The sequence below is a fragment of the Barbus barbus genome (assembly GCF_936440315.1).
Source record: "Barbus barbus genome assembly, chromosome: 41".
In the NCBI taxonomy this organism is placed as follows: domain Eukaryota; kingdom Metazoa; phylum Chordata; class Actinopteri; order Cypriniformes; family Cyprinidae; genus Barbus; species Barbus barbus.
In genome coordinates this window covers 15094958-15116194 of record NC_136719.1, presented here as the reverse complement: position 1 = coordinate 15116194, position 21237 = coordinate 15094958, and the positions used below count along the sequence as shown (strand labels likewise).

Sequence of the window (21237 nt, the reverse complement as noted above, 5' to 3'; positions counted from 1 at the left end):
CGAAACCACTTGTCTTGACCCTTGCAACTTCCTGGCATTTTTGTGCAAGATGTTTTCCATCCTATTTAACAGCGACAGCCATATAATCTTCTTCACATGGGTACACTATCGTTCAAATATTAGGGGTCAGTAACCTGTTTTTTTATGTAAAGGAATAAATTGGGATGCGTATAATTAATCAAAAGTGAGAGTAAAAATATTTCTCATTTCTAAAAGCAAATTTAATTTGAAAATATATTAAAACAAAACATGTTTTAAATTGCAATAATATTTCACAATATTACTGTTTTACTGTATTTTTGAAGAAAATCAATGCAACCTTTATGAGACTTCTTTCAAAAACATCAACAAAATCTTACAGATCCCAAACTTTTAAACAGTAGTGTGTATCGCAGATGGAGAAATTATTTTTTTAAGGAAAAACTACTGTTAATTAATTAATGATTAACCTGAGCACAGGATACATGGTTAAACTTTAAGAATAAACCATTAAAGTACATGTTAAACAATCATGTTCAAGTAAAAACTTAAGCATTAATAGCAATTAAATCCTGTTACTTTGTGACTGGGGTAACAGAAGAGGAGAAGTGACTATTCTTCATTCTGTCAGTAATATCTATGGCTTCATAAGGCTGGGACGTGGTTTACTGAAATGTTAAATAATGAAAATTTCCCTATATGTGCACAACCTCTGGACTACATTTAACGAGACATTTTTGGCTATTTTGTTGGTATTGAAAAATCAGAAAATATCAAAGGAATGAGTGTTTGCCAAAGAAAAAAAGATAGTGGTTATTAATTTATAATAAATATAAATACCCTTAATCTAGTGCATTTGAATGATAGATTATGGTCTTTTGTTATTAAAAAATGATGGCATTTCCTGCACAGTTTCTACAACCTCTCTTAAGAGCATCCTGTACAATTTATTTACATACTTTAGAAAGAGAATCATTTAGTTAGTATGCCATCTAATTAACTCTGAATATCCCTGAGGGTTGATTCAAATTCTGAACCATTGGTTTTAACTGATATGCACTTGTAAAGTGTGGTGATTGAGCTGTAAGGGCCGATGTTTAACATAACAGAGAGTACACTGCTGATGTGGAGAGCTGTGGACCACCACAGTGATTGTGGACCCCTGGCTGATGGGTACTGTAGTTCTGCCTGGCCCACCTGTGATAATGTCTTCAATGGTACCATCTTTGCCCTCATATACAGGATGGTGGTCCTTGGCCTGTCTGCGCCGGAGCTCTGCAATCAGTTCCTGCTGCTGCTGTCGCTTCTTTTGAGACTGGACCTGCAGTGAAAAAAAAACACAATAAATACACGTTTACCACTAATATCATCTGGAAGTGCTTGAAATATTTCAGGGATACAAGGGCAAATTTACTAGAATAGAATAGTATTATAGCAAACAAACCTGCAAGTGGTATGTTTACATGCACTAATTTTCATCTATTGGATTGAATCCAATCTGATTCAAATTCTGAAAGTTCTGTTTATATAACCCTGAATGTTTAAATGTGATTCACATATTCGTTTGCATGTGCATTACATGAATTGTGAACAAAACGTGTTGCGTTCAGAATCTGAGGACACCACTGTGATAGTTACTGGAGCTCTTGTGAGTATAATTGCTGTTTTTGACTTAAAACACTGATTCTGAAAAGTCTTCTAGTTTGGCATGTAAAGGTTTTTTTTTTTAATTTTCAAACTCTTAGATTTCACCTTGGGGTCATGCTGTTTGGCCTCCTGTGCTAGTAGTTTTACTCTCATGGCTTCCTCTTGCTTTTTCCTCTGTTCGTTTTCCTCCACAGCCTCCTGCAGAAAACAACAACACAGTTCCGTCAAGAGAGGTGAGTGTGATCCGGGTCCTGACACTGCACAAAACACAGGCCAAGGACCTCACATCTAAACAATCACAGCCACCTCTGAGAAGGGATATAAATATGGACACACACGAACGCATAGAGATCTTGGAGCTTTTTCAGTTCCTCGTGTAGACTCATAAATCCACCGACAGAACAATGTGAGGAAGAGGTGTGTGTATGTGTGTGTGTCCGGGTTAAAGGCGGTGAAGGCAAAGCCCAGTCTAAACACAGCAGCTGCCCTTAAATCTCAGCCCAGCTGCCCCTTCCTGTTATTCACCCTCTGCTAACGTCTGCTACTCCACCCCAGTGCTCTGACGCTGATGCTCCAACAGGGAAGACATTAAAACAAGGATGGCCAAAGGATATAAACACACATAGAGACTGTTTGTGCATTCTTTCATCGCATCATGATTACTAAACATGCCACATGGACGGCTCCTTCCTGTCCTCAGTGACCTGAAACCAGGTCGGGTTCACCTTTCCCCCCCGAGGCTTAAAAATAAAAGTCTCTTCCTGGTGAGTATACAGAGCCACAAATGTGTTTTCTCCTTGTCATATTATGAAGATTCATGATTCTTTAGTGCAGTGCCTAGAACCATTGAGTGAATTTTTTAATGGATTGCAGTACCTTGTAGGCTTTGATGAACCGTACAAACACTGGGAAGAACACAGAGGGCGGCGTGGTCTTAGGACTCTCCCCAAAGTAAAGCACCACATTGTTGAAAGCCTCCTATAAATGGATACAATTTCAGATTAGATAATCTGGTTTTGTATTCAGAAAGTGTTGTAAATGAGAGAAAGGACACCTCAGCAGTCTTGGCGTCTTTTTGTAGTTTGTCCAGCTGTGTATCGCTGGTCTGGAGGAAGGCCTTGAGTACAGTGTGGTCATGCAGACTGCATTCTTTCCTGACCAGATCCTTGCCCTTACCCAGCTCCTTAACATCCAACAACACGTTCTCCAGGGAGACTTTAATGGAAGATTTCAAATTAATGCAATTAGAGTTCAAATGGAAATAAATCCAAAGAAATTCATATCATTTCTGAAAGTGGGACATGTTCGGTTCAAATTCCAACCCTGAAAGACACAGACCTGCTGCAGCCTTATCCACAAAGTGCAGTTCATTGTAGAAGGTAGCCAGGGCAGGATATTTCTCTTTGACGACCAGAGCAATGTAGTGCAGCAGTGTCATCTTCCGGTCAGTAGACTTAGTATCTAGCAGCTGAGAGAGAACAACATCAGCATGGGTGAGAACAGCACTGTTATTCAACTACGACATCGCTGAAGCCATTTCTACACTCCAGCTCACCAGATCCAGACTCTGAAGTTTGAAACCATACACCGAGCCTCTTTTACTACTGTTCATGTAGTTGCCCAGGGCCAGAATGATCTGTAGAGACAAAAATGGATAGTTTAGCATAACTGGAGACCAATTTGAGATGATTTTGAACCCTTATAATAAGCAAAACAAGACATTTACTTCAAGAATCTTCTTTAACTTGGGAGAAGACTTCACTGACGCTGATGCAGCGATGATGGCGTTGAGTTGCTGTGGATTTAAATGAACAGATGTCAAATCTTGATTTGATCAGGATGACCGTGATATTGCCAAGAATGCATTCCTAAATCAACATTTGTTGTTCCAGAAATAAAATTCTCATCAAACAAACTAACCCTATACTTAACCCCAAGCCTAACAACCCCTAAAATCAGAGGGAAATGATAAGTTGATAAGTCTATGCCTCAATTTACCCCCAAAATATGAATAGGAATGTTGTTCCAGGAACAACAAGGATGTTGGTCAAACGATTTTCACAAATCACTGTGGATGGTCATTCTTTACCAAAAATCTATTTAAAAACCCCACAAAATTTCCCAACTTCCTATTTGTTGACCATCATAGTTGCTCACCGGGGTTAACATGTTGACATTGTCATTGAAGTTGCCCACAAACGTGATGATACTCATTCTCTGAGTGAGCCGCTCAATCTTGCTGAACAGGAGCATGAAACGGTCTTCCTCAGCTAGTTGGTCCAGAGGTCTCCTCTCGCGCTCATACTGACGCAGTAGTTTACTCTCAGCCTCCGTGGGCAGAAACCGCATCAGGCATTCCACAAAGTCCACAGGCAGGGCTTTCAGATCAAACCTGCAACATGGATATTGCATCGTATTAATCTCAGAGGAGATTTTTGAGAAGATTAAGACACTTGCATATGTGCGTACGTTTGAATGGCTTTGCAAATCTCTTCTGTGGTCTTGTTGGCCTTGCGCAGAGTGATGGCCAGGTTCTTTGAGCGATTGGCATCAAGCAGCTGCACTTTGTTGACGACCTTGTGAGAAATCTTGCTCTTTGAGCATAACAGATCCACCACAGGACCCTGGGCTTTCGTTTTGAACAGCTCCTCAAACTTCTCCAGATCCAACTCCTACACGACCAATCAAGAGCACATGGCATGGGTGGAGAGTTTCATGGAGCACGCGCTCAAAATAATTAGCAAATCTGAGTCAAACTCAATATCACCTCAAGCACACGCTCATCATCGATTTCGTTGAAGACCGTTCCATTGATCTGGTTGGGTTTCAGTGCCGCCCAGTTGAAGATGGGTAGGCGGAATTTGGTTTTTATGGGTTTTTTGATGCGTATGGCTATAAGATAAGAATAAACATTATGGTCATAATTAACATTATGGTATTTTTTTATTACAAACATAATTACATATGATCCTGAGAGTGATTTGTGACTGTGACTCACTTTAATCCTTTGTTTGCAACAAATCAGAGCTAAAATACTGTTTCCTATTATTATTTGTAATTTTGAATTACCTGATAAGCCAACACTAAGGATGACTGATGGTGATGTTCCAGGCAGAGGTGGAGGAGGTGGAGGAGGAATAGGAATACACTCGACTATATAAAATAAGAGGGATGTAATATATTAGTATACATACATTTTCAGCTTTACTCTTAAATCTGTTCCCAAACAGTCACAAGGGCTTAATAGATATTTATTTAGTCCCAGTCCAGCTGCTTCCTCAACAGAAACCGCTCCTTAGCTAAAGGAAACACCCTTAGCTTTTCCTTTTCCTGCTAGGCTTGCAAATACTTGTACATTTAAATCTCTGTAACTCAGAGGGAACTAAGTGTGCACAGCTGAGCCTTGTTTTTCTGATTATTATACACTACAAATAACTCTCCATAATCTTGAGCTTCAAGGGAACCCTTACATATCTGTTTTCCATTGACAGTGGACTTGCACTGGTGCCAAATCTAAACTTTTCCTTGTCCGCCCTTGAAATCAAATGAGTTCTGAGAATCTCAGATCTCCTGGTCAAGCAACAGTAACTGATAGCACACCACACACGATTCAAATACACAATTGATTTTCCTGGCTGTTCTCAGACTGCGTACCTTCTGAAGGGAGTGGTGGGGCAGGTGGAGGTGGTGGTGGTGGAGGTGGAGCAACAGCTTCAATAGGAGCAGGTGTAGTGACACCCAGACCTCCACTCCCACTCATGCTTGCAGTAAGTAAGCCCAGGTCTCCCAGAGGTGCTCCAGCTGCTGCTCCACCAACCAGTCCTCTTCTACCTAAAGCCTCAATGGCAATATCCCCATCAGGCTGCTTTCGTAAACGAATGGTGCCCTGCTGCTCCAGCTCCAGCAATTGCTTCTCAATGTTATTGTGCCTCTGGAAGGCGGCATCCTTCTCCTTGATCATCCGCCGCAATGTGTGCACTTGTGAGCTGGCGGACTCATATGTCTCCTGCATAACCATGAGAACGACCAGTCAAGGTTGTTATGGTACAAAGGTAGTTCAACACATTTATTGTACTCTTCTCTCAGCCTAGCAATAATAAGTCTAAACAACACATGTAAATTCTCAATTTTGATATATACCATGGACTCTTTTCACATTTCTGTGGGTCTCAGAAGCATTAGTCATCATAGTTGGGTAAACTTCTATAGTGGTGAATGAGAACTATAACAAATATAATTTTGATATTTATCATTTTTGCCACAATAGCAAAAGAAACAATCCACAATAGTGTTTCTATGACTTTCCAATAGAGGTAAAAAAATATTGAGAGATTGAAAAATATCAAATTTGTTCACTCCTTCAGCTGTTTGAAACACTCACGGAGCAGCATTAACCAGTATTTTTGTAAACTGATACCAAGGCAATAAAACAAAGTATAGTTTTAAAATTGTACATTTAATTTAATTTAATTTTTTTATTTAAAAACTTGCTAGATTCACAATATTAATAACATCACAGTCTGTGAAAAAAGTCCATTGTAATGAATAATTACCATAATTATTTAATGGTAATTTCTATGATGGTACTTCAAAGAATACCATAGTAGATGTCCACAAAATATGGTATCTTACTCTGTTATTAGACATTTAGACATCTAGTAACCAGACTATGCAAAAGCCACAAATGATTAATAATCATTCTTAATGACATATTTTCATTATACGTGTTATCATCATTCCTATTACTTATTCATATTACACAAACAAATCATTATAGGAGGTATTTGCATGTCAAGCTCATGAGTGAAGACGATATAAATGAAAGAGAGTGACTGAGGCCTACCTTTATGGTTACCAGTTCCTTGTCTTTGTGTAACAGCTGTTTCTCCAGATCTGCTACCTTCATCATGGTCTCATTTTCAACATCTAGAAGCTTCTCTGTCACCTAGAACAAAAAAAAGGAGGAGCACGAGAGATAACATGATAGCGTGAGAGGCTGCGAAACAAAAATGAGTGAAGATAGAGAAGCGGTTAATCCAATAAGCATCTCTCCCATACCCTTTTAAGCTTCATTCTGTCTCTCTCACTCTCTTATGGATCAATAATAACATTCCCAGCAGTATGACACAGCAGATGAGCATCACTTTCACTTTTGAAGCAGTGAAGATTACACACATAGTGGAATATTTGGGGTATTCTGTCCTCCTCCCCCAGCAAGAGAAAAAGACTTGTGTGATTCTGTTCATTTCAAGACCTTTGCCATGAGCATAACTCAGCCCAGCATGAAGGCCCACTACTGAGTCAAGATCAATCCAAGGTTTGTTTTTACACTATACTCTATTTACAAGCCTTATCCGTTGAACTAAACACTTATAAACCCAATCAGTCTGCAAATCAGATTATAAGTTATATTTTAAGATCTCCATGCACCAAAAGTGAAAGATTAAGCTATGCATGAGGCTATATGTTGTGAGTGAATACTAGGAAATAACCCTGATTTCTCTGAACTCTGTGAACTCTGATCAGGGTGAAATCATTAAGATATTCAAAGTGTCAACATGACTGACTTGTGCTATGATAAACTATCATTAATATTTACAAATCTGACATAATTAGGATATGAATATAATTAGGACTATGAATAGATTAGAAACATTAATAACATAAATGGTCCAATAACAAAATTGGTCGATAATTACATTATAATATATGGGTCATTCCACGAAATCGGTGTGTCTTTTCCACTTGGAAAAATAAAATAAGCTTAATATTTTTTAAATATCCATGAAATGAAGACACCTTAAGATGACAAGAAATTGTATTGTGCCATCTCAGGCTATGTAATTTATTATTTTATGACTATTTTGCTACCTCATGTTTTGGTTACTAGATACTATAGTTTAATTAGAACTCATATAGCATTGAATGATATAGGCATTAGCTCAATAATATACTGAGGGTGACCTTTAAAATGTTTGAATTTTACACAGACAATCTTTAAAAACAGGGTCAAACCTAATCAATGTCATCCCTGTTACCCACACGTCAAAACCTGCTACTCTAAAAAGTAACAGGTTTGACGATTTCAAACAAATTTGCTAATTGGATGCTAATAGTCAAGTTCACAAAAGCACTTACCTTTTGTAAGGATTTTACTTTTATATCAAATGTAAAAAATAATTGTTTAAATTTACATTTTAAAAATGGTAACAGGATTGACACTGCATGATGGCCCCCCCTCAGTCAAGCCTCATAAATAATCAAAAATAGAACATTATAGAGGAGTGAGACAATCATGCTTATGTTTTAAGTGTTGGAATCCTGGTTGAGTGATTATGTAAACTCCTAGAAATGATGTCACTTGAATGTACATTATTTATTAGGGTTTTTTGACGAGGGTAACAGGGCTGACATGAAATCAGGGGACACCAATAAAATGACTTATATTTATAGAAAAAATGCATGTCAAAAACACTGGTTAACAATAAGACTATATTTAGAACAATATGCAAATGTAATTTTAATTTTGCAAATTAAAAGTCCTGCTGAAAAAGAAAAATTATAGTGAGACCAAAAACCTTACCCTTACCAGCATAAATGCTATTTAAAATAATATTTAATTGACTTTTTATGTAATATTGATGAAAGCATAACACAGTATTATGTTTTTAAATTGCACATTTATTTGTTGTTATATTAAATCTATGTTTGATTTTTTTTTCTTAGGGACGCAAAAGGCACCGATTTCGTGGAATGACCCATATACACTACCATTTGAAAGTTTGGTGTCAGAAAAGAAAAGTCTTTTATTCAGCAAGGACACATTAATTTATGAAAAAAGTAAACAGTCAAAACATTTATATTGTTACAAAGATTTCCATTTTAAATAAATGCTGTTCTTTTGAACTTCCACAAAAATAGAAATGACTGTTGAAAATTCAGTTTACCACCACATAAATAAATCACATTTTAAAATATATTATAGCCTTAGTAAGCAAACGAATAAAGAAACTGTTCTGATCCTAAATTTTGAATGTAAATGGACATATTTAATGGAAGTTTTAAAAAATGTAAAAAAATAGTGGTGCTTATGAATTTCCAAATAAATTTAATAAATTGCAAGATTATCCATAAATAAAATAAAATTATAATTTTTTTAAATTATTTATTAAAATACTTTTTTATTTATTATAACAATCTGCTCTGCATCATTTTTTGTAATGTAAGCATTGAGACTTGTATGCTGAGCGTATGAGATATTGTAATAACACAATAATGAAAGGGAGTATATAATGGTTCTTACTAGGGCCGGGACTCGATTAAAAAAATTAATCTAATTAATTAGAGGCTTTGTAATTAATTAATCGAAATTAATCGCATTTTAATCGCATATAAATATTTGACCTGAGAACAGTGAGAAGTAAGTTTTTTTTTATATGGATTTTTAAATTTCCCATCCACAGGGCCAACCAAAGCGGTCTCATCAGCTTCTTTGTCCATGTTCACTGTGGTTTGTTTTTGGCTGTTTCTCAATATGCGTTCTTCAGCGATCTTGCGTGCTTGTGTTCTCGTTCTACGTCATCATTAACCGTCAAAGTTCAGTTCCAATTCTCAAGAACGCAAGTACAGAGGATGCATGAAAGTGCCCGGATATGTTCTTGAAACTGAGGATGCATCGAGTGCAGACTTGAGAGAATCAGCCTTTAGAAATCCCAGAAAACGCTGTGGGTGGCCGGTGTACGGAAGCCTGTAAGCTTTAAACTCGCTCTCGCAAATACTTAACGGCTCTTCAAGTTGAAAGTAAATATTTATCGTTTTGTTTTGGTTAATTTTAATAAAGTTGTAAGACCCGGAGAAAGTCTGCATTTTTATTGGCATATTAAAATGAATCTTAACAGTAAAACATATAACGCTCTAAAATAAAACAATACAATTAAATGAAAGTAATATCTATAATAGTATGAAATGTTTTAATAAGTTATGACATTTTGTAATATTTATTGTTCATTGGTCGTTTCTTATGCTGAGACTATGCTTCAGTTAAGCAAGAATGCAGTACATCTCAATTCTCATAAGTGTGCGTTCTGTGTTCTCGTGTCCTTCCGAGTTCGTTCTTCCAAGGAAGCCTGGCAAGACCGGTCTCCACGAGAACGCAAGTCCGTTCTTTCCGTTCTTGGAATTCTGAACGCTAGTTGGTGCTCCAGTATAATCGGTGCGCCGAAACTCATCCAGTGAGAAACGTTCCGCGGTGCAAAAATAAGTGCGATTAAAATGCGTTAAAAAAATTTTACGCGTTATTTTTGTGTAATTAATTAATCTAAATTAACGCGTTAAAGTCCCGGCCCTAGTTCTTACATGAGACAAATGTTCTTCCAGCTCCTCCACTTTCTCCAGGGCCACATTCTTTGTTTCAGCGTCCTCCAACAGACCTCCAACATCAAACACATTATCCAGGTAAGCCTGGATCTGCACCGACAACTTATCACTCTCTGTATGCTTGGATTTCTGGAAGGAAACACAGGGGATTTCTTAATGATTTTTCATGTGGTTACATGTGAGTTTAACAATATCTCCAAACGTCTGTATGACTGAATCATTCAACAGTATTTCAAATACAAAAAGACGTCTACGTGACAAACTTGCCTTTTTACTTGGCTATTTAAACACTGAATGAATTTAGATCAGTTTGAACATTGACTGGATACCTCCAGGAAGTCATCAAGCCCCAGCTTAGTGAACTCAAACTGCAGATGTACACGGAAGTTCATGTCCTCCACAGAATGGACCACAATGTTGATGAACTGCATGCAAGCCACCTGAGACACAAACCTCACAGTCAAACAAATTCATGTCTCACACTCAAAACTGACGTGCTTTCATGCACCTACCATGAAGTCGATGTTCCCATCTTCACTACGGAAATACTCCATCAGCTTCTCAAAGCGGTGCTTCTCCTTACACACCTGAACATATTTTTATTTAGTCAGTCACAAAAACACCGTAAACCCCCAGTCCAGTATAAACAGATTTGTCAAGTGTTAAAATATAAAGTGTGATAGTTATAGCTCTTATATCCTCACCAATCACCATCCCAAAACTTAAAAAAAAAAAACACACAACATAAAAGAAATTACTGAGGTTTCTAGTTCTAGAAACAGCAGAGTATGAGGTTATGGGGTTCAGTGAAGCTGAGACTGATGGAGAATTCAGATCACAGTCCATACAGGAGAAAGTCAGACTTTATTGTAGACTTTATGGAAAAGAAGGGGATTGAAATAACAAAGGAACTATGTTATGCCCTCACATTTCACTATGGCAGAATGAGAAACTTATTTCAAATCAGCTTCTTGTTCATAATGCTTTGCTGATTTAAATGTGGAACATTTCATTTATTAGTCTAAATTCAAAGTTAGTCACAGACTGTTTGAAGACTAGTTCTGCCAGGCAGTATTTTATTTCAGTCTTTCTTACAGAATTGTTGTGACTGCTGTGTTGATTATCTCTCTTAGTTTCTCAGGATAGAGTTGGACAGTTACGGGATAATTGGCCTGTTTCCGGTATTTAAATGACTAGGCAAACAAAACTAAGAGGCTGAGTGAACGTCTGCGGGCAATTCTCTCCCCCCAAAACACTGATCCTTATCAGAGATGGGTTTGATGAAACGACTGACTTAAGATGTGGTGTTTTCCCACAAATGCATGTGGGAAGGGAGAAAATGGCCAGCTAATTGGCTGTATATGTGCATGAACTGAAACAAAAACAACTTTTTTAACATAATACAGCAAATACAGCATCCATGGTTTTTGTAAGACACATGCAGATGTAAAAATCCCACGATCTACCTCTTTGAAGTTATCAAACGCCGAGAGGATGATTTCATGGCCTCCTCGCACCAAACACACAGCAGCCAGCAGCTCCAGGACCAGTGCCTTTGTTCTACAGGCAGAACAAAACCTTCTGTGAGCATTCAACAGGACCAGAGTGGCAGAGCAGGACTCACACAATAAGACGGGTAACATTACCAACTTGACAGATCATTACCCACCCACACCTGCTTAGATCTATCCTTCAGGGAGAACAGCAGCTTTGTGTCCATTTTTATACAATTTTCAAAATCAGAAACATGATAGCGCACTTTCATCTTGAGCCTCTCATTGGGGTCACATCTGATGCTGAGTATCAGGGGTAATTTTATGGTGATGTTTTAGAATGACACAATCCAAGAAAAGCCTTAACAGCACAGTTAAAAGTCGTGATTGAGTGATTCATTGGTGTATGATTCACTGAGCTCTAGGAATGATGCTTTCAAAAGGTTGGGGGTTTTTCCGTGCTTCAGTCTGAACTGATCTAAGCTTCGACTACAAATACACTTAGTCAGACTGACATTAATCCGCTTGAAAGAATTCGTTCTTACCAAACAAAAGCACAACTCTAATCCCCAACTTCACAGTGCCACCAAAACTAAAGGTCATTGAAAGTACTGCATTAATTGGGCTCATCAGGTAGCTACCTATTTAGGTACTGCTTACAGGTGCTGCTTTTCAGTCGTTTTTCTATGTAAACATGCACTAGACAGACAGTGTGACTGCTGCACTCAAATGTGTTTTGCAGCAGCTCACACATTCTATAAATAAGGCATTCAAGTTAAAAAATAGTAAAAAATGTGTCTCTATGCCTAGCGTTTTTTTTCCTCTGCACTTTGTCTCTCATTTTTAAATGCAAAAACACATTCTCTATGAATAGACCTTAGAGGGATATAGTACACCTAAAAATTTGAATTCTGTCATAATTTACTCCCCTTCATGTCATTTATTTCTTCTGTGGAACACAAAAGATATTTTGAAGAATGTTGGTAATCAAACAGTTTTGGGTCCCATTGACTTCCATAGTATGGACCAAAAATACTGTTTAGTTCTTTGTTATGTAAAACACAAAAGATATTTTGAAGAATGTTGGTAACCAAACAGTTTGAGTCCCATTGACTTCCATAGTATGGACCAAAAATACTATACTATGGAAGTCAATGGAACCCGACACCTTTTGTTGAATCAACATTCTTCAAAATGCCTTCTTTTGTGTTCAGTAGAAGAAAGAAATCCTCACAGGTTTGGAAAGACATGAGGATGAGTGAATGACAGAATTTTTAATTTGAATTTTTGGGTGGACCTTTAAAACTGATATACAGAGCCCTAATTCTTACCTTGGGTTCTTATTGTTCAAACTTAGGGCGATCTCGTTGACAGCATGCGCATGAGACATGACGAGGTTGAAGCCATACTAGGGTGAGAAAGGAAAAAGTCCTGTTCGTTGACACTTAATAATACTACTGGGAGAATTGTTTTTATTTGCTGCTTCCTTTCTATGTGCAATCAGGTCAGATGTCCCTGAGGTTTTTGTGACCAATCAGGTCTGTGCATCCTGTACCTGATAGTTCATGATTGCTCTGAGGCACATGATGCACACATGCACGTCATCCTTTTGACTCACTAATCTGGAGTTCTTGATGGTTTTGCTGTTGGCAGCTGAGCCATAACTGAAATAGAAGGACAAAGTTAGTAGTTCACAAAAGCTGCGCTTGATTTGACATGACATAAATGCGCACAAACAATCACTCATATGCACCATATAAAAAGATTTTTATTCGTGCGTGTTATCTACCCTCAGGAAGTGTGGCTATGGCTCAGTGGGCAAAATAATGCACGCCTCCTAGTTTCGGTGCAAAGCAATGTTCCTGTCATTGCATGAACACACATATTATAATCTGAGAAGTGAGACGGGAAGATAACTGTGAAATTCTAAAACAATAATTGACACTTTCCAAAAATAGGGTCTAATTACTTGAATAAACCAAAGGGATACAACATGTTTTTGATGTGAAAACCATTATATTTATTAGATAACTTATCTAAAATAAAATTAAGCTAGCATGAGTAGATAGTTTAAAACACATTAAATGTTTGTATTAAAATGCTGATATTGGCCTGTAATAAAGTTTCATCTAATCTAATATTAATTTTGACATAATCTGATGAATTGATTAGCAAAAATGACATATTTATTATGTCATTAAACTACTTAATACTTAAAAGAAAATACTGATCAAACAAATATTTATTTTATATATTAAGAATATATTTCTATATCTAATATTTATACATTTCTGTATTTATATATTTATATATATATTATTTTGTTTTTGTTTAACCATGTAAATTTTTTTATGAATTTAATGTTTATTACTAAGAGTAAATTTAAAAATAAAAAAGTACTTAACCCTGTAAAGCCTGACATACGAAAAAAAAAGATTTGGGGGGGGCAGTTTATTTAACCTTTAGAATATATATTTTTTTAAATAATAAAAAAAGGTTTGCATGTGTGCAAAACATATATTTCAAAAACACATCATTTAATGCAACAAAGCCTGATATATCAAATTTGATACTTACATTTTAACATTCTTCTAAAAAATAATGTATGAAGAGTCAAGTAAATCTAAGACCTGCAGAATTATGTTTACTAAAAAAACTATCAATCAGACGACAGAAGACATGTAGTAGACGGTGTACAACATTTTTTTCAGAAAAGGTTTGATCATATTAATAATTTAGAGGCCTTTGAAATTTGTGTATTTTTGAGGCTCTTTCATACCCTATGCTTGGAAAGTGCCATTTCTTCAAATTTTTTGAGGAAAAAATAAAATAAAATAAATATATATATATATATATATATATATATACACACAGTGTGTGTGTGTGTATATGTGTATATATATATATATATATTAGACATATATCAGCCTCAAAACAGTGCATTAAATATTTCAAATTATTAAATTGTCACTGGCCAGCAGCCTGAACCAAACCAATGCAAGTTATCACATAAGCAAACATAATTTTAAAGCGAGGCAGAGCGTAGCAAGCACAAGCAGGCCAGTACATACCGGAGGACGGATTGCCGCGCAGAGCGCACCAGCGTATTGCAGCCGTTCTGGTGCAGATCCTCAATGGACCTGCTCCAGGACTTAGCCTTGTCCAGCGAAAAGTCATCACCATTCTCCAGCCCTTCAAAATTCAACCTGAGCCGCCCAGACAGGGAACCACACATAAAGAGGGCAGGGGGTAAGGATGGGGCAGGTTAGCAACAGAGCTCAGTAACAGGGGGTCCAGGATTATGCAGAGAGCAGCACAGGACCATCAAAGCAAACTATAGCATGGCATAAAGCACAAAACAAAATGCAGCGCGCCTGCAATGAGGCATTTAGCACGGTCAAAATCATTAAACAACACTGAATTCATAGCAGCCTTTGTCTCCAGCAGAAGCCTGGCTACTTGATCTTTTAATTGTCCTAAAGTTGGTGCATGGATTGGTGTGTTGTGAAGATGACTGTGGTTGGTTGTTTTTAGGGTGTGTCACTCACATGACGGCACACTGGGCGAAGGAGAGGTACTCCACCAGGATGTCCAGGCCTCTGTTCTCATCGTTGAGGAACTCACGAACCCACCTGCCACATTAAAGAGGGAGATCAAAGCATCCTATTAACATCCTTCTGATATCAAACACACTCTATATATGCTACCATTTAAAAATGTGGGACCAATAAGATTTTTTATTTTTTTTTTTTAAGCATGGATGCATTAAATTGATCAAATGTGGTAGTAATTATATTTATAATATTACAAAAGATTTCTATTTTAAATAAATATTGTTCTTTTAAACTTTCTATTAATCAAGGTATCAAAAAAAAAAAAACTCAAGCAGCAGATCAGCATATTAGAATGATTTCTGATGGATCATGTGACATAAAAACTGGAGTAATGGCTGCTCAAAAATTAATTTTTTCTATCACAGGAATACATGACATTCTAAAATGAAAGATAATAGAAAAAAGCTATTTTAAACTGAAATCAAATTTCACAATATCACTGCTTTTACTGTTTTTGATCAAATAAATGCGCCCTATTTACAGACCCCAAATTTTTGAATGGTCATTCATCTAGAATGTGCAAAAGGGATCAGATTAACAAAGATTAAAACTATGTGGTAAATATGAAAGACCGATAGAGATAAAAAAGGTGAAGAAATGAAAATGTTCTTTCTTGACTGTCAATATGACAACAGACTATGTAAGCATGAAGTTAATGAAATTAATCCCATTTACTTTCTGATTGCGAATGATTTATCATTGGACACTACTGCAACAGAAAACTGGTTTTTGTTTTTGTAATCGTTAAAATGGGTACCAATAAGTGCCAATAGTTTTTAGAAGGGAAGAAATCCTTCATAACGAACAGCAAAGTAGCGATTGTTGTTTCATGTTGACATTAAAATCCCAAGACATTTTCAGCCTCAAGGCTGCTCTGAGTTGACTGGCTTGGCAAGACTGAGATGGAAAGTCCAGAATAGAGGTTCGTTTTAGATTTACTTCATTTAGCTCCAGATTTCTGAAGGGGAAACTCAAAGCAAAAGGAATTCCCACCATGCAGAGCAAAGGAACGTGGAGATCATAGCTTGAGAGAGGAGGTTAAATCTCTGACAGTGGGAGTGTTTAGACTGCCTCCCCTGTGCAAACATTCACATATATATACATGCATTCTTCATTTTTCTGCACGGCTCTCATTTTCTATCTTTTTTTACCTCTCAAACACAAGCCGTAATGATTAGTTGAAATCTGTCTCTATTGTTAAACGGCTTTAGATGCATAAGAAAAAAAAAAAACTACCAGACTCCCAAACGAGCAAAAGAAAAACAGACAAAATGTGGAACTGAGCAAGAAACAGACTTTTCAGACTGAAAAGGTGGAGGGGGCTCACTCCATCATCAGCTTCCTGTCTGCCACCTCCCCCTCCCTGCTCCCCTTTAGACTCTTTTCCTGTCCGGCCAGATGCTATTTCAGATTGTCTTGGCAATGCAAGGAGTAGCACATCGGAAAGAGGCCAGGGATCGGACACATGCAATAAACAGTCCTCTGTTCCGTTTTATTCAGCCCCCCAAAAAAGTGAAAATAGCCTGCCTATTCTTTTTCTTTTGTTCTTAATGAGAAACACACTACCCCTGGCTCTTAATAATGCAGGAGAGTATTGGTTATTTATGGCTCACACAGACAAAGGAAGTCATTCAGAATCATAGTTTGTCAGTGTTTTCTGAGATTTTGCTCGTATACTAACTGTGTGTATGTATCAGTGTTCAGGAAGCTACTTTGAACCTGCAGTTTGCCAAGCTACTCATAATTTATAGTAATTTAAACTGAATACAGCCTTTTAATCGTTTGAAGTAGTAGTTAGCTAACCTACACACAACTAACAAAAAAAGTAACTAGCAACTTGAGAAAAAAAAAATAATCTTCTTAAATATAAAATTATATAATTTAGCATTTAAATTATTAATTAAAAATATAAAATTGTTGTTATAAAATGTTAAAATATGAAATATGAAATGTTAAATATTAATAATAAAATGCATAAAATAATATAATAAAACTAAACAGATAAGTTCACAACTAACAAAATACAAAGCATTATTTTGAAATGATGTTCATTTACACGGTCCAAAAAATTTCATTTTTTCAATTATATATATGAGCATATTTGAATACTTAATTTCCCTCGACTGTAAATTTGTATGCACAATACAAAGTGACATTAAAATACAACACATTACGTAATTTTCAAAAGACCTGAACATGTGGCCAGCAGCTTTACCACATAAAGTATGATTAGTTACTCCTCATTGCTTGTGTGTTCATCCGATTGGTAAGAATGTACCATACATGTAACAAGCATGCTATTCTCTAATACGGATGTGTGTAAATGGTTTCACAGTTCCACAACAAATTGTTTTTTGTATTCAGTAAGTGTGTGTGCCCTTGAAAACGGAATATAAAGAGTGAAAAAATGTTCCCAGTTGTCAGTGCTTCATTGTGTTACACAATTGTGTGTCAGTGTTTTTGTCTGTGTTCATCAATGTGAGTTATAAACCTTTGTTTGTGTGTGTGTATACGTGTCCTTTCACACACTACATTGTTGGATGCTACAGGCTTCCTGGCTCTCCAGCATACACAACTCAGCTTCCTGAGTTGCTTGAAGCTGCTAAGGGGGTGGTGTGTGAGGGACGAGATGAATAAAAACCATCTGGACGCTGCCGAGGTCTACAGACAGCATTATAAGCAGAGGGAAGCTGGCAGAACAGCCCAACAGCAGGGATTTGTGCACGAGCAAACACTACATCTAGCTTTCTTCAACAGGAAGAACAAAGAAAGAGTGATTCTTTAGAGGGGAAAGCCAAACAATACCACAGCTTCCCGTCCATACCACTAGCAGTGCTATTGTTCCCATCACTGTATACAGGAGCCTCATAACCTCACTGCAGTGGTTACTGGGAGAGGTATTTGGAGAGATCAGCAGAAGACGAAGAGATGTAAAAGAAGGATTAAATAAAAGAAGACACAAATTAGTCACCCTATGTGATTGGTTCGCAGCGATATCTCCAGCTCCCGCAGGACTTTGGTGGATTCCTGGACCCTCCTGCGGAATTTCTGCACACAGAAACAAACTGATGATTATCGGCATGTTTGGAGAAAACTCTGCAACCTCACCAGAACAGTTTACTAGTGCTGGGTAAAACAACACTTCTGGTTAAACTTTTAGTGCACAAAAGAGGCCAATATACTAATGACATACAGAGGAAAACCAATTGATCATATAGGAAATTAATTGACCCTGAACATTTTTTATTTTATGCATATACACCACCGATCAAAAGAAAACTTTTAAAATTTTAAATAACTTTTAATAGAATTTAAAATGTAATTTATTTCTGTGATGCAAAGCTGAATTTTCAGCATCATTACTCACATGATCCTTCAGAAATAATTATTTTTTGCTGATTTGGTGCTCCAGAAACATTTCTAAATATTATTACTAATGTTGAACACTTGCTTAATGCTTAATATTTTTGAGGAAAGCGAGATTATTTTTTAGGATTCTTTGATAAATAGAAAGTTCAAAATAACAGCATATATTTCTAATTATTTATTAAATAGAAATAATTTGTAACATTATAAATGTCTTTACTTTCACTTTTGATCAATTTAATGCATCCTTGCTGAATAAAAAAATCTTACTGCCCGCAAACTTTTGAACTTTTATTTTTTACATTTTTTTCCAGGGGTATAATTATTGTTCTACTCAGATTTTTGTATACAAAACAATAAGGATTCATAAATAAACATAATTAGAGAAGTTGGTGAATATTTTTTTGTTTCTAATAATACAACCTCTTTAACTGCTGCAAGTCATGTTCACATGCAACCAGGTGAGAAACTGACATTGGTTACACAATCTTGCGAATGATGCTGACCTTGCGTGTGACTCTTGGGTCTAAATATCCACGTAGTTTCTGGATGTATGTATGTGGAGGATTCTTCACTTGGAAACGCTCCTAACACAGAAAAGAGGGGGAGACAGTTATACACAGACAAAAACCATCAAACATCTCCATCAAAAGATGAATGTTCTGTTTTAACTAACACATACACATATTCTTAATCATTTCATACTGTTTGTTTAAAAAAAAAAAACGGACATTATTCTTCAACTATTTTTTTGTTGTAACTATGAATTTCCCTTTTTCAGCAGCACAGATTTGACAAGATGCACAACTAGACATTTATAAATAGTTTTACAAAACATGCACGAAATGTAGCACTTAACATCATTTACTGCACTGATGTATGTTTTCAGCAAGACCCTGTATTTAATGTGTCAGTTTACTTAAAGGGACAGTTCCTCTAAAAATTAAATTCTGTCATCATTTACTCACTCTCATATTATTCTAAACCTGTATGAAAGTATGAAGTCAGAAGGAGAAATTCTGAAGACTGCACAGCTCACTATTTTAATGCAATAAAATGAATGGGGACGGAGGATAAAATCACTATAAAATTATCAAAAAAGTGGTCCATACAACTACTAGAAAGCTCCACAGAAGTGTGATAAGTCTGTGTAAAGTATGTGTGTTAAATCATTAAAATCTGACAAAACTGTGTTTTAATAACTGGCAAGCAAAAACGTCCTCTTAAAGCGACAGTTAACCCCAAAATTTTGTCATTACTTAATGCATTGTGCTACTCTCTTATAAGTGCGTAAAAAACTGACATGGAAGAGAAATAATAGTTGAATAAAGTCATTATTTTTGTTTTCTTTGCACAAAAAAGTATTCTTGTAACTTCATAGAATTAAGGTTGAACCACTGATGTCATATGGACCATTTTAATGATGTCCTTACTACATTTCTGTTGTCTATGCAGGGTCAGAAAGCTCTCGGATTTCATCAAAAATATCTTAATTTGTGTTCTGTAGATGAACAAAGGTGTTACGGGATTGGAACAACATAAGGAAGAGTAATTAATGACAGAATTTTCATTTTTGGGTAAACTATCACTTTAACTTGTTAATAATAATGACTGTAATAATATATTTTTTTAAATATCAACAACACCATTCTTCTGGACTGCCTAACAGAGGCAAGAGTGTGACATAGTGGGTGATTGTGGAGGCTGCACCTGGTCACAGATGAGGTCCCACTTCTTCTCATTATCATACTGCCGGAGGAGACGTGCTTTATCTGGGGGCAGGTTCATAGAGTTCTGAAAAACAAGAGAGTGCTTTCGCATAAGAACAAACAGGAAGTCATGTATTCCTCCATGTATCCATGGCAACGACCTTGCAGAGACGTTTGTGCTCGTTTTCTTTGGGTCACAGCGGTTTCTTGTCTGACACGAGAAACCCTGTTGCCTATGACCTCACGTCCTGTACTGACTTCTTATTTCCTGTTTGAAATCATATTTCTCTTCAGTCATCAAGCAAATCTTTTTATTAAATTCTACATTTCAAACTATATTTTTATATTTTCTGAAGGAAACTGCCTTTGCAAAACTCACAGCCACAATTGTGGGTGATTGCTGGTGTGTTGCTGTGCTAGGCAGTTGCTAAGGTGTTCTGAGTGGTTTGCAGTCTGTATTTGTTTACTGGGGTGTTGCTAGAAAGCAAACTGCATTAGTTGAAGTATGACTTATGTGTTAAAGTTGATGGAAATACACAATTACGAAACACAGACACTTCCACCTAAACTCCACAGCACACAATGTGCGAGAGAATCTTACTTGCACAGTCAGCATGTTTCTAGCAACTTTCGTAAATAATAACACAATTGATTAAATGGCACAGACATCTAAATGTAACTCTGTCACCTGAAGTTTGTTAACTTGAGCTATTAAATATCCTGGACAAGCACCACAAAAACAGACTTTTATCCTCATAAATACTGTTGTTCAATAGTTTGTTCAGAAATTCTTTTAATACAGTAAAATTTTAAATATTATTACAATTTAAAATACATGTTTAGTTTTAATATATATTTTAAAATGCTATTTATTCCTGTGATGGAAAAGCTGAATTTTCAGGAGCCATTACTCCAGACGTCAGAGTCACATGATCAGATGTCCTGCTTAATATTTTTGTGGAAACAGTGAAAAAAAAATTTCAGGATTGTTTAATGAATAGAAAGTTCAACAGAACAGTTTTTAATAGAAATTAAAATATTTTGGCGAATTAT

General features: G+C 36.4%; 1 protein-coding gene across 8 annotated transcripts in view; it reads right to left on the bottom strand.

Annotated features, from left to right (window-relative positions):
- Positions 1-21237, bottom strand: part of LOC306860307 (formin-like protein 3) — a 41106-nt gene that overhangs the window by 4451 nt on the left and 15418 nt on the right. For 4 of the 8 annotated variants that reach the window (XM_079401936.1, XM_079401933.1, XM_079401934.1 and 1 more), the window contains exons 2-25: positions 20186-20269; positions 18982-19062; positions 18081-18157; positions 15044-15127; positions 14567-14701; positions 13051-13159; positions 12827-12903; positions 11469-11562; positions 10515-10589; positions 10332-10442; positions 9982-10131; positions 6470-6571; positions 5281-5632; positions 4696-4779; positions 4394-4518; positions 4096-4298; positions 3784-4018; positions 3353-3421; positions 3182-3262; positions 2965-3094; positions 2681-2841; positions 2503-2604; positions 1732-1824; positions 1177-1300 (exon numbers count right to left, since the gene is read on the bottom strand). In XM_079401936.1, the coding sequence (XP_079258062.1) occupies positions 1177-1300; positions 1732-1824; positions 2503-2604; positions 2681-2841; positions 2965-3094; positions 3182-3262; positions 3353-3421; positions 3784-4018; positions 4096-4298; positions 4394-4518; positions 4696-4779; positions 5281-5632; positions 6470-6571; positions 9982-10131; positions 10332-10442; positions 10515-10589; positions 11469-11562; positions 12827-12903; positions 13051-13159; positions 14567-14701; positions 15044-15127; positions 18081-18157; positions 18982-19062; positions 20186-20269 (2938 nt within the window). The remainder of the gene's footprint in view (positions 1-1176; positions 1301-1731; positions 1825-2502; positions 2605-2680; positions 2842-2964; positions 3095-3181; positions 3263-3352; positions 3422-3783; positions 4019-4095; positions 4299-4393; positions 4519-4695; positions 4780-5280; positions 5633-6469; positions 6572-9981; positions 10132-10331; positions 10443-10514; positions 10590-11468; positions 11563-12826; positions 12904-13050; positions 13160-14566; positions 14702-15043; positions 15128-18080; positions 18158-18981; positions 19063-20185; positions 20270-21237) is intronic. The other 4 variants (XM_079401937.1, XM_079401938.1, XM_079401939.1 and 1 more) reach the window with 1 other exon arrangement.